Source organism: Pecten maximus, chromosome 1 (assembly GCF_902652985.1).
Source record: "Pecten maximus chromosome 1, xPecMax1.1, whole genome shotgun sequence".
In the NCBI taxonomy this organism is placed as follows: Eukaryota; Metazoa; Mollusca; class Bivalvia; order Pectinida; family Pectinidae; genus Pecten; species Pecten maximus.
Window position 1 is genome coordinate 40,871,396 of NC_047015.1, and position 14,507 is coordinate 40,885,902.

The 14,507-nt window shown below is 35.4% G+C and overlaps 1 protein-coding gene across 1 annotated transcript; it reads left to right on the forward strand.

Annotated features, from left to right (window-relative positions):
• The first annotated feature begins 245 nt into the window (after window positions 1-245).
• Window positions 246-13,452, forward strand: LOC117333838 (glutathione hydrolase 1 proenzyme-like). Its single transcript, XM_033893257.1, has 12 exons — window positions 246-1,270; window positions 5,910-6,137; window positions 6,544-6,669; window positions 6,887-6,981; window positions 7,228-7,420; window positions 7,938-8,101; window positions 8,486-8,635; window positions 8,974-9,128; window positions 10,760-10,947; window positions 11,799-12,039; window positions 12,719-12,833; window positions 13,302-13,452. Exons 1-11 carry the CDS (start codon window positions 1,242-1,244, stop codon window positions 12,830-12,832), a joined length of 1,683 nt encoding a protein of 560 aa, XP_033749148.1. The 5' UTR covers window positions 246-1,241; the 3' UTR covers window position 12,833; window positions 13,302-13,452.
• The last annotated feature ends 1,055 nt before the right edge of the window (window positions 13,453-14,507 follow it).

A 14,507-nucleotide genomic window follows, 5' to 3' on the forward strand; every position in this document is an offset into this window, starting at 1 on the left:
CCTGTTCTCCAGGAATGCCTATATATATACAAATGTATATACAAAACTGAGCGAGTACTTAACCTTGATTTGATTTAAGGACAAGCTGCACAAAATACAATAAAAAATACGTCCAGTGTATTAAATTCAATACAGAGTTATTATAATATAAAATTTCCCCTAAGCAATTGTCTTATTAATCAAATTTTCTCTGCATGACAATGTATTTTGTACTAGTTCCCGACAAACTGCGGTCAGGTTTAAGAGATTTTACTTCCAGGAAGATGTCAATGTGGACAGTAAGTTTTAGACTGATCAGCTTTCATCAAAATAAAGAATACGGAAGTTGGCATCGAAATTACCTGACTACTGGAGAAGTCGTTTATTGGAAAACGTGTCGTAAACATCTGAATACAAAACCAACCATGCCGACTTGATGTTTACTAAATATTCTTAATATATATATACTAACAACTGTAACCATTGTGCAAAGTTCATGTCCTGAAGATGATAATTTGGGCAGAAACACAAATAGATACATCTGATATTTGTTTTTATTATTTTAGTTGTGTATATTATGAGTTATATTGTACAGAATGTAAAAACTATCAATTAGTTATCCGGACCCAGCGTATAGCTCCGCCCAACGTCGACACCTGAAACTAATGTCTAGTGTGATATATAGTATTACAATGCCTTTTCTGGACCATGGGTATGTTTGTGAACATTACGTATCCGGGATATCAATTCGCAAATTGAACTTTTGCATTTACACATAACAGTTATCTACTTATATCTGGCATTTGGAATTCCTTCCTTTGTATTTAATACTGGGCAGACGACCTGTATATGAATTTATGACGAATAGGACATTGTCTGTAATTTCATCGGTTGAACTAAATTCGGTTATTCGTAGAATTAGTTTGCTAGTTCCTGGTTTTAACGCATAAATTACTGCCACTGCTAGGCTTTATTTCGCCTGCTATAGTCTTGATGTTCTTTCAGCTGTAGTTATTTACTGGTTACCGCCTACATGGCTCCTCCTACTACTAGGTGTCATCTCAACTAATATATATAGTCATTGTGCTGTCGGCGCATTATATTCTTTAAAAGGAAACGTTCTGTGAAGAATTATACATTATGCAGAGTGTCTAAACAGTAAAAGCCGTATCGTCAAACAAAGCTACATTCTGAGAGTCCGTATCAAACAGTTCTGAGCCTTGTCTGGTGTAAACGTCATACAAACCCTGATCACTAAATCAATGACAAGTGACGGTAACACAGGAATGAGGTAAGATCGGTAATACTTATGTAATATTTCAACTTTATAGTTAACATTTGAACTTATATACCAGATCCATATCTCATTATTAACTTATTATACATGTGAAAGAGAGGAAGTCATTCCATAATAAACCTATTTTATGTCAGTATACATAATAAGAATTGCGGAGTGCATTGCATTTGTATTCAAACGACTTCATACAATGTATGGAGAACAATGGAAAGATGAAATCTATAAAATCGATAAAACATAACTGAACATTTGTATTACCTATATTGTCTAACCAAACAGGTGCCACTATGTGGTATATATAGGAACTGTCCCACAGACGTGAAACACATTAATTGTGACAACGAAACCGAAAACCTATCAATATTTCCAAGAAGACTTCTTCGTACTGGTTATGGTTTTCCTGTCAAAATTTATCAAGATTTTTTTTTTTTTTTTTTTGTAGTTTCACAGGGTTTATTGGTAAATCTCTCGACAGAAATCGAATTACTAATCGGTGTTCCATCTGTCTGACCAATTTTATTTTTTTTTATAAATACATGTAGTTTTAATTGATATTAGTCATTTTAATTTTTCACGATTTGTTCACAACATAACTACACCACAGAAACGTCCCTAATTATCACCAAAAATTACACAAAGAATTACACCTTAAGGGGACTAATCCTAAAAGTTAGCCGATATGTATTTTTTTGTTAACAATGTAATTCAATGAAGTCTATCAAAACAGTTTATAAAAGATATCTTTCATATAACTTAATATAGTAAATGTTTAAAACATATACTTAAGGATTGATTGTCAATTTTGTTGCTTGCATGGACTGATGAAGGGAAGTGAACCTCGTGCAAATGAAGTGAACTGCGAAGCAGTTCATGTACCATTTGCACGAGGTTCACTTCCCTTCATCAGTCCATGCAAGCAGCAAAATTGACAATCAATTCTTATATTTACGTTAACCAAATTTAAAACTTCGCCACCAGATTGAAAAATTCGGTCGCAACAGTGTGACGTAAGTGCGTCAGTTTGTAACATTGTTATACTTATCGTACATGTGTGCACAGTAGTGGAACAGCAGACAGTCAACTATTCTCGTCGCCAAGGCAACACAAAATATAGTGCCATACACATGTTGATACACATAGATACGATATTTTCAAGGTAAAATATTCATTTATAACAAATATTTATGATATTTTATAATAAAAACTTAGCAATACCCATATAAATACGAATTTAAAGTGCATTGTTGACAGTATAGTATGTGTGTGATTTGGTCACTCGAGACACAGGGACTCGGTTAAAAAAATGACGTGATGCAGTCTAATAACTGGGATAATCATAGCTCGAGAAAAGTGTAACACTGTGGATTTTAGTCGCAGGTTAGCTGGTGATGTACATGATGTTCTTGAAATATTGGATTTCATTGTCGCACTGGCGTTTTGGGATGTAAATTCTGATACTAGTAAGTAAAGAAACATTGATTTGAAAATTGGCGGTATTCGACGGCCGGAAACTTGTGTCCTCCATATGTTTAGATTGAGTCAAATTACGACAATAATGTGTCCCTGTTCTCGATATAGCATACTTCTGATACCAGTCTGTTTTGTGTTGTTAAATAGTGTTAAAATTTAGGTTTATTTTCTGTGACCACTGAAATGGTATTAAGGCATGGCATTCGAGATACAGCTAACGTTAGACCTACTGCGCTACGTAGGTTATGAGCTCGGTGCTATCGAGAGTGTCAGTGTTCTGTCCGATCCTGTTTTCTAAACTGTCTGCATTATACTGGCATTTTTATTAGTACATAAAGCGGCTATTCCACTTGTGTTCATATACGTTTATAACAATGTTACACAATTCACAACATGAAAGTGCATTCAAGTCTGAGGCGGTACAGAACTCGATCGCCATTGTAAACTCAGTGAATGTATTCACACGCCGGCAAGAAAGTGATTCGTCTCTTAGAACAGAAGCACGCGACCCAAAATCTTCAACGGGAAATGAAGTGATCTGAGTTTACTATGTTCATTGAGGCGGAGCGAAGTGAAAATGTAAATATAACCTAATGCTACTAGACAAAACAAAGTGGGTACCTGTAACTCATATATAACTGAAAATGAAATTCAATATTCATTTCATTACGTCTTACACAGAAACATATCAAGAAATATTATTGCAGACAGCCAAGTACCTTTGTATCTATGAACGCGTACATATATTCAGTGTACACAATAGACACATATAAATCACACATGTGACTTGATACATGTGACTTTTAAAAAACATGAGAATGTTAATTTTGTATCACCTTATGTTTGCTTTGCATCACTTATCAAGCAGGATCTTTACTTCCGTATTTCGAGGCCAAGTGTCATCTTATATAGAAAACAGGTTTGAAATGTATTTGTACTTAATATGCCTAACATAATACGGGATACAAAGGGCTTAAAGGAATATGAACACAATACCGGTATCAATGTCATTTTTGACAGTCCTATGTATAATGAACAGACACTACACGGACGCTACATGGACGCTAAACGGACGCTACACGGTGCCGTCCAATTGCCACACTTTAACATAGTCCACTTTCTTTTTTTTTTTTTTTTTTTTTACATTTCTCAATTTAATATACAGGTTTCCTATCAAATGATACATTTCTCATTTAATATAAAGACTTTCTACCAAATTATACATTTCTCACTTAATATACGGACTTCCTATGAAATTATACATTTCTCATTTAATATACACATATCCTATCAAATTATACATTTCTAAAATTAATATACAGACTTCCTATCAAATTATACATTTCTCAAATTAATATACAGACTTCCTATCAAATTATACATTTCTCATTTAATATACACACTTCCTTTCTTCCTTTTATTCAAGATCAACATTTTAATTTACAATACAATTTCCTAATGCAATAGGACTACCATTCAACACTCATCTTGCATACACAATCATTCCACTTCCACTTGCATACACAATAATATAGACAACTGTTATAAATACTGGAATAATATTGAATATTAAATAAAGTCTTTTGAAATATAAAGTTTCAATTATACTACTATTTATCGTATTTTCTTGAATTAGAGTCATGATACACAATAAAACTATCAGATTTGGAATATACAAAACTGTGTTATTAGATTTGAAGTGTAATTTGGATGAGCTAATTACAAATGATTCCATCAATAAATATAAAATAAAGGGAAATAACTCATTCTTTCTACATATTTCTTACATACAAATACTGATAATCTTGCTAATTTGAGATTAAATATACAAATGACAGTATTTAGTTGCTATGAGATTTGAAAAAAAAGATTATTAGTGTTTGGATCAGTAATGAGATACCATTTAACTTTATGTAAATTTCAAAAATATCTAAAACTATCTATTGGCTATGCAAGGTGATTCTTGCAACGCCGTTCTAACTCTTGTCTGCAGTTTGATAAAATATCAATGTAGATAGTATGATATAACAAATAAATTATGTGTTTTCCATTTTGAGAGGGACCTATAAAGGGGATTACAAATTAAGTCTGTGTGGGATTTTTTATTTTTATTTTTTTACGAACCCGAAGGTCATCGACACCTCATTTAGTTTACGTCTGTACAAAGTTTCGGCTGTGAAAACTCCTCCTGAAAACAAAACAAAGAGGTATCTCAAAATAAACTATCATAAAAAATATATTATTATATGTGGAATTTGTGAATTTGTCGGTTTTCGAAGGCAAGATATTACAAAAACATTACATATTTCGGGAATAAGATAGTACACAATATCAAATGAAATTGTAATCATTGACACATATACGTACATGTTTTAAGTGTCCTCTTGTTAGACAGACACAACCCAAAGATAAATGTAAATTATCTGTCATCAACTGTTAAATCACTATGTTTCGGAGGTTATCTTTAATGTGTTCATGTACTGTGGGAGAAAGGCGGCATTCTTCTGTACAAATAGAAACATATCAAGCATATGCTATTGCACATTTAAATTAAAAGTGATTTAAATAGCAGAAATAGAAACCTAAGAGTAGGTTATGCTTCAATGAACGTTCAGGAACCAGATTTAACGATTTTTAGTCCATCATTGTTTACTGTGCACTGCGTATTTGACTTCTAGTTTTCCCATATGTCGAAATCAGCGTAATACATGAAGTTAGCAGTTCCCTTTTTTGTTTTGGACGAAACTAATGTGGACACCGCTTAGGTATTTTCCCATATGTGTTCTTTGTGATAAGACCTTTCCATTGATACTACATTTGCGGACCTACTGACCTTAACCGTGACCTTTGACCTACTTTAAAACAATAATTTTGGTCAAAGGTTAATACCATATGAGATCGGACTTTCATATGTGGCATGTGTACTCCTTGTCACAAGACCTTTCTACTGGTACCTACATATGCAGACCTGCTCACCTTGACCATGACATTTGACCTACTTTAAAAATTAAATTCAACCCATTCGGTGAGCAATGCTGTCTGTTTTGAGTTTCCAAGCCCCATTCAAATACGTAATAGTCATAGACAATGTTTTATTAAAATAGCGACAGGATTTCCGTGTGGCATGCGTGTATGAAATATGCATATTCATTTGATATTCCAGAGGTGGTAACGATTGCCCGATCATTCGCTACCTATGCAGTGTCACCAGACTTCTCTGTATAGCGATCGGAGTGGTCGGACTGGGTATTTATTTATATCATGCTCAAGCAGATTCGGAGACTTTATCAATGCCTATGTCACCAAATATATTTTTGTCGCCATCAAAAGAGGGATACTACCGATATGGAGCTGTGGCGTCTGATGCTGGTATTTGTTCCACTATTGGCACGTAAGTTAAGTATGTTTTTGATACTTAAACAACGCACGGGTATTTCAGTAGGGTTCTCAAGTACAGTTTGCGCTATGGAGAGTATTTGTTCATTTATCAAAAGTAGTTTAATGTTACGCCAAATTAATCAGCGTTCTTAAGATCTCCGAAATATGACGCATTCTAATGTACCCCTATTGAGACCATTTTTGGGTTTGATGAAGAGACTTGAAACGGAATAGTATGCTGAATATTGTAATTTGAAACTTTTAAAAAAAAATCTAATAACTTATAAGAAATTTAAACTGAAAATAAGCAATTTAATGTTACCAGATGTAGACCAGTACAGTGGCTATTTTCAAACTCTAGATCTGGACAAGTCTAACGAGATACTGAAATCATTTCCAAATTATTCTCTGATTTTCAGAGGCATCATGGCCCGCCTGGGTGGTTCCGCTGTAGATGCCACAATTGCCGCACTTCTTTGTCAGTGTGTACAGAATATGCACAGTTGTGGTATAGGTGGAGGCCACTTTATGACCATATATAATAGGTAAGTTACTGTTTAAAGGGTATTGTATGATTGAAATGAAAATATCATTAATGCATTTAGCGATTATTTTCCACCGGAAACGTGGCACTGCAATTGCAATGCGTTTACACATTGCAAACGTTGGAGCGCAGGCTATAATAAACGTTTGGGTTGCCCTTTTTTGAGAATCTGCAAGAATAAAACACTTCAAAGAATACCTAGAACTTGTCTGTTATAGAGAAAAGAAGACAGGATATATAATAGTCGCCCGCGAGATGGCGCCCAGAGCGGCTAGTGAAGACATGTACATTGGCAACCAATCATCCGAGGAAGGTACGTCTATATTAAACTTTTGCTGGTATGCGATACACATTCATGTATTCATCGAAATATTTCCTCCTGAATCACTGGTTAAATTTTTGTTGAAATTCGTTCATTAGACGATACATTTTGTTTATGACTTCATATTTTGAATCGTTGATTCCATTAATGCCTCAGTCAAAATACAGGTGCGTTATTTAGATTTTATTTTTTGTGTTCTTTGATGATTTAATTAACATGCAAATGCATGTACTGCAGGTGGTATAGCTGTTGGGATACCAGGCGAAATCAAGGGACTATATACTGCGTGGAAGCTTGGCGGTAAACTGCCATGGAAAACGTTATTTCAGCCGACAATACGTCTGCTTCGAGACGGAATGCCTGTAAACAGTGCTCTTGCTGCCTCCATCGAATCGAATGCACATTACTATCCCAAACACGACAATCTCAGGTGCGACTACTTACTATATATATGCACTTTACATGCAGACGACTGGATTTAGTGTTGTCTCGTATGCTGCATTGGTAACGCGCTCTACTTTCATCTGGGTTTCCTCCGGGAACTCCATGCAGTCCTGTCCACAGGATGACCTTTTGCGCGATCCATTAGGGCAAATGAGTCGATATAAGTTGATATAACTTATTTCACGATTGTTTTAACATAATGAAGTTTAAAGTTTAATAATTACATGCAGATGTTTACTCACTGAAACCTAAAAGTTAAATAGTGCAAAATATACACAACAATAACGAATAAGTTACGTTACTGTTACAGTATGTATTAGTTATATGTGTATTCAACTAATGTACACCAGTATCTTATGTATGAAATTGGCTGTTAATGGTTAATTTTCTTTCTTGTCCAGGTGGAATTTTCCTCATCCGTTCGTGCATGTTAACGATTGACACATTTTTCTTGTTCTTTCTAGCACTTAATTAAATAAATATTTACATCTCCTTTTGAACAGGAGGTTGGTAACCGACCCACACACCGGGTTATTATATAAAGAAGGAGAAACAATCAAGTGGCCTAAACTTGCAGCAACATTTACTACAATAGCTAACGAAGGGCCAGACGCTTTCTATAACGGCAGTCTGAGTCGGAACATCGTACAGGATATACAGGACGCAGGTTGGTTGTCATGGTACCATACAGAACACCCATGTGGTACTTCATGGTGTTCAATTAACCATCATTACATATAAGATTTATAACATACACATTACAATTATATTTTTATCAAATGCTGGGAGTAATATTTCATTCTGCAGAAAAGCATCTACTTTGATATTTCAGTTGCAATTATCCTCTTAAGCATTCAAACTTGCAAAACCAAAACGGACAAGGTGTACAAAATGTGTCATAAAAGTGAAGTCATAAACTCCTCAGAAATAAAGTCCGGTATCCAGACATTTCTTTCTAGACATAAGAAACAAACAAATTGATCTCTGTGTAACAAAATGATATGCAGATAAATATTTAAGATCCTCATATCAGTTGGTATCTCTATTGTAGGAGGCATAATAACCGAACAGGACCTACTCGACTACACAGCTCCGGTCAAAGATCCCCTTGTGATCCGCCTTATTGACAATTCATCCGTCTTCTCTCCACCGCCACCCTCCAGTGGGGCTGTGTACGATATGATCCTGAACATCGTTGATGGTAGAAGTTATTTTTTACCGTATGGTTATTACGCAAAGGCTTTTTGATGACGGGTATTCGTCAATGAGTACAACAGTCAAAAAACTTCCCTGTACCAAACTGTAGCGTTACAATGAGCGTGACACCTTATTGACGTTTATATAGTCATGTGGTAAACTAAGATATCTACATTATTATTACAGGGTTTTTTAATCGTTAAATATATCATAAAGTGTGCTCTCGTTAACAAAATCTCAATTAGTAATCCGCAAGACAACGATATATTCTGTGTGAAAAAAGGCGTTACTTGTGCACACAGTTTATTTCATTGCTGTACATGTGTATCGTTTCACTTAAAGAATTCGGGATGAGCATCCACAGCGTATCCACACCACAGAAGAAAGTACTCGCCTGGCATAGGATCATAGAGGCATTCAAGTTTGCCTTCGCCAAGAGGTCAGACTTAGGCGACGGAGACGGTGAAGATGATGCCTTCCGGTCGCACCTAGCAGAGGTTAGTTGGAATATTGTTCCATATATCCAAATTAGAAACACCTAGACACGCGTATGACGTCATTCTCTGTGGATCTATGCATTATATCATTTCAACTAGAAAAGAGCAGGCGAAGGATGAGGTTGAAATGGTCCTGATTTTTTGTTTTTACTTTTACCTTAGATATACATTAAATATCCATCTACATTATCCCAAATGGAAAATCTCCTCGTAGAATTCTACCTTTAATCTGTTTCATTTGTCCATGAATTTGACTAGATTGAAATCATTCTACGCGTATAAAAAAGATATACTGCACAAGCCGCCCGCTTCTGCCCGAACTGTAGGCATATCCCATACTGTAAAGTACATACATCAGGCCAATTTTACATTGAGATTCGTAAAATATAAATTAAATTTTCAGCAAAAACACGGGTAAAAGTGTCTAAAGCCCGCTCCAGGATGACGCCTGATAATCATTGTATTACGATCGCATGCTTAATTTAAAATATATGATATACATACCATGTACGATATTTTTTTTTCTTTTTTACAAATTAAGCATGTTATTGTAATACAATAAGTTACTCGTCTATAATGTAACATTTTGATTACAAACATCATAATCACGTCCATAAGTGCATGTGGTTCAGTTCGTATCGAAGCGGGAGACAACAGGAGAACACAGACTAGCCATTATTCTTCCGCGCAGCTGGCTGAGCGTTTTTTTGTAATAAATATTGAACTCAACGGTAAACTTAGTATTCCAATGAAATCATGCTATTTCTATTATTGTGTTATGGTCCATGTGTTGCGTAATCGTATTTTTGTCTTAATAATACAGTTTGGTCGTCATCTTATGACGGACTATTTCTTTTAGCACAAACCATTAGACTTGAACAAGTTCTAGTAACTGAAGACTTGCACCTCTTCAATTTATTAGGAAAATGCGTGTTAATTGAAATATAAAGGGACTGAATGTTGATTTGGTCGATTTCATGGGGTGATGAATTGAGTTGCTCTTGAGACAAATTCAACAGTTCATTAAATTTGTCTCAAGAGCAACTCAATTTATCACCCCATGAAATCGACCAAATCATCATTCAATCCTTAAATAAAAGTCCATCGAAGCTGTGCACAACAGCATTGCGTGCGGGAAACGAACTTAAATAGAATCTATCTGCAGTTTAGTAATTAGTGTTGCTTAAACATCACTTTATTAAAATGAAATGTTACTACTGATTGTTTTTGACGCTAAGTCACTAGAAAAGGCATAAAACATTATATATGTCACGGTTAATGGTCAATGGAAGTTTTAGTTTTAGACATGCCAAATGCAAATCAACACATTGAAGTCGAAATCAATGGTGAAAATGATACTAAAACAGCCAACAGAATCGATCGGCATGCAAATGAAATCATAATTCTAATTAAAAATAGGTACAACAGAGGCAAAATACGAGCCAATAAGGTCAATAATGATATATCCAGGTGACCCAAAAGAGTAAGTGTCTTCATCGAAGAAAATTTAGGTCAAATATAGATTAAGTCACAAGTAACAAAGTCATACTTAGATTAATTACCAACATGTTGCTTTTAGAAAAAATTAAATCCTCTAATTTTCAACCAATCACAATCAATTGATATTGCAGCTGGTGAGGAACATGACGTCAGAAAGCTTCGCGGCATACGTACGATCTCGGATCGACGACGATCGAACTCACGACACTATGTACTACGGTCCTACCTTTTATGACGTCACAAAGACTAGCACTGCCCATCTGTCAGTACTGGCCCCCAACGGGGACGCTGTATCCGTTACGAGTACCATTAACCTGCAGTAAGAAACATATATCACTTCAAGAACATGTTAAACTCATGTTTTAGTTCAATTATAGTATATGACTGTATGCTACAATTTGCAGTGACTCGGACAGTCTAGGAATACTAGAGGCGTGGCGGGTAAAAATATGGCCGCCGTTCACTTTCGGTTTCAATATAAGGAGCTTTCCCAATTGGCTATCCTTCAGTTAGATAGGGCGTCAAGAAAAATCAAAGCATCTTTACGAATATGACATTATGACATTATAAATTTATGTCAAAAACGAAATTGCCACATAATTATTTAGGCGCCATTCCAATACGATTACCAAGTTCGTCAATGGCGTCTGCTGGAGAAGCTGATCTGGTCGATTAAACATGAAATCTGTTTCAAACGAAATGCCCTTGGAATCACTATCACCTACTGAAAAAAATACTTTCATTTATCAATTTCAAATGGATTTTCTTCTGAGAATAACTTAAATCAAGTCGATGAAAGCATGACAATTCCCTTGGAATCTACATTGAACCCGGCCTCATCACTACTAAATCACATATCAATACTCGATAACGGCTTTTATTCAAAACCATCAAAATTCCAAAAATGTAATGACTAAAAAACTATTTCACAATATGACACTTTTGTAAAAAATAAATAAAAAGCTAAATTGATGTTCAAAAATGGTGTGTGCTCATTGTTTATACCAGATGTTCTGTGTTATGAACTTACTGACGTCAGTGTTTTGGTAAGCACCATTATACGTACTCAATGTTTTGGTTAAGAAAAAATAAAATAAAATGTTATTATAAGCACAACATTAACATATATATTTTAAACGCGGTTTATTGATGAATTCCTCTCTATTACAGGTTTGGTTCTAAAGTTGTGGGAACAAGGACAGGGATTTTGTTTAATAACCAAATGGACGACTTTTCTACTCCGAACACGACAAACCATTTTGGCGTTCCTGCTTCAGCAGCCAACTTCATCAAGCCGTTAAAACGTCCTCTGTCCTCAATGTGTCCCAGCATCATCACAGATAGTAATGGCATTGTCCGACTGGTTGTTGGTGCGTCAGGAGGAACTAAGATTACTACGGCCACGGCTATGGTCAGTCGGCTATTTATAATTACTTAAGTGTTGATATTAAAGTCTTCCTTTTTGACTTTTGACTTAAAACATATTTCATTGCCAATTTAATTATGACAAAGGATTAGGCACAACTTTTTTTTCAACTTATGGGCGCCTTCTCCCAACATACAAATATATTACATGAAATCATTGAGATAGAATCATTGACATAAACATAAAGTAGATATATAGATTATTTTACAAAGACACAGGTTTGCAAGAAAGAGTACAAGAATACATATCAAAATCTATTGCTGGATTTGATTAAAGTCTTCCTCGTAGTTCTTCGTTAAAACAATCATATTGTATCATTTTTATACGATATCCTCATTGGCACTCAAGTTTTATGCCTTTCAGTTTACTGCATCATCGCTGGGTCAAACTACAGAGCCGAGTCTCGTAGGTTTTCTACGATGAGTTAACTGCAAACCTACTAACATTTAAACGCTTTTAATGTTTGCAATGTTCGCCAGAGCGATTTCAATTACTAAACATGAACATTATCATGCTGACAGTATACAGTGAACAAATAGACCTCCGGATAAGAAGACAGAAAATATAGCGCTGAAGTACTACATAGAATATGTGTAAGGCATATCAGTATAATCTTCTTTGACTACCGGAAGTGTTGTCATGGGACCATTAATCAATGTTTCAGGTAACGATAGAAACCCTATGGTTTGGTATGAATGTCAAGCAGGCCATTGACCATCGTCGGATCCATCACCAACTGCTGCCGAAGGAAATTGCGGTTGAAAATGGATTTCCCTGAGGTACTATACCAACAACCGAAATACAGTTTCTCTTATTTGTTTGAATGGATTCAAATGTCATTTTCAAGCACATTAATTATTATATGCTTTGTACAATTTATAATGATGCATAATTTGACACCGTTTCGTGCATGTCAATAGGAGTGTTTCTCTTTGAAAAAACTTACTTTGAAATAGTGTTTAGTTTATGAATACTGAATGGATTTGAATAGCTCCTGTATCATTTTATTCCTGAACATGTTACATTGGAAAAGTGCATTTTGCTTCGTTGGTTTATATTTTGGGATGGAACTTTATTTCATTTTATCTTTTTTTACTTCCTGAACAATGTTACTTACTGGTGTTTCAATACTATATACTATTAAGTAATCACCGTCTATACTTTACCTGATCGGTATACATTGGTGTATATCTTACTTATGTAAGAAATTTGATCCTGAAGATGGTATTTTTTTCTGATTTTTCAAGGAAATACTGGCAGGACTTCGAAGTAAGGGACACAACATTACAGTCACCAATAGTGCTGGATCAGTGGTACAGGGAATTCTTCAGCGTGGGGAAGGCAATATTACAGCCAACTGTGACTTTAGAAAGGGTGGATATCCGGACGGCTACTAACATTATCCTTGTTATACTCTTCCGTCATCTCACATCTATGTATTTTATGTGTGTGAAATCCAAATGTTTACGTATTGTACATTTATCAAGTCTGTAGCAGATGATCGGTACACTGTGATAAACGATGTTAAAGTGGAGAGTATATATTCATTTTACGGGTTGGAATTTTCATTTATAGTCCAGGATGTCCCGTTTTTGTTTCGCCTGCGAAAAGTAGGCGACATATAGGTATCGGCGGCGTCGGTGTCCTAAATGTTGACATGTTAACCACTTCCCGGAATCCTTTTTGGTGACATCATTGATACTTCGAACATTAGACATGTAATTAGTGAACCCAGGCGCGGATCTAGGATTTTCGAAGGGGGGAGGGGAGGGACCGGGGGGGGGGGGGGGGGGCAGTAATTTATTGATAGTGCAAATTCCACATTCCACGGTTGTAGTTTCTCCTTCTCTCACGTTTGAGCTGTAGCCGGTTTCAACTGGTTCCCCGGGTACGACTAACTACCGAATCGGTAGTCCCCTTCGCGCTAACTAGCGTTTTGTAACGAAAAGTAAGCGCTGCCAGATATTTCTTATCTAAAGACAGAAAATAACATAAAATGTGAATTGCAAATATTGACTGATTAAATTTTTGAAATTATATCAGCGTCTTTGTGTTTCTTTGTCCACGCACTACATTTTTTTTGCAGGGAAAGTCACGAGAGGAAGTTCCGTCGGCAATTCCGTCGGCTGTTCTACTTGTTGAAGAGACATCGAAAAATTTGAATTAAAAAGTTACTTGCAAACGATAACACGAATGTTACAAATATGAAAAATGTAAATATAAGCATTAAACCAATTTGCTAACGCGCGTTATTCATTTTGTCTGCAATCCTGTTCCGTGTTATAGGACCATAACACGGAACAGAATGCGGTTTAATGCTTAATAAAGTGTAACAATATTTGTTTTAAGAAAGGAAAGTTTGTTTGTTTGTTGTTGTTGTTTTTTATTTATTTATTTTTTAGGCATCGATTTCATACAACAGATTCCTCTATCTGCAGAGATAAAACAAAAGC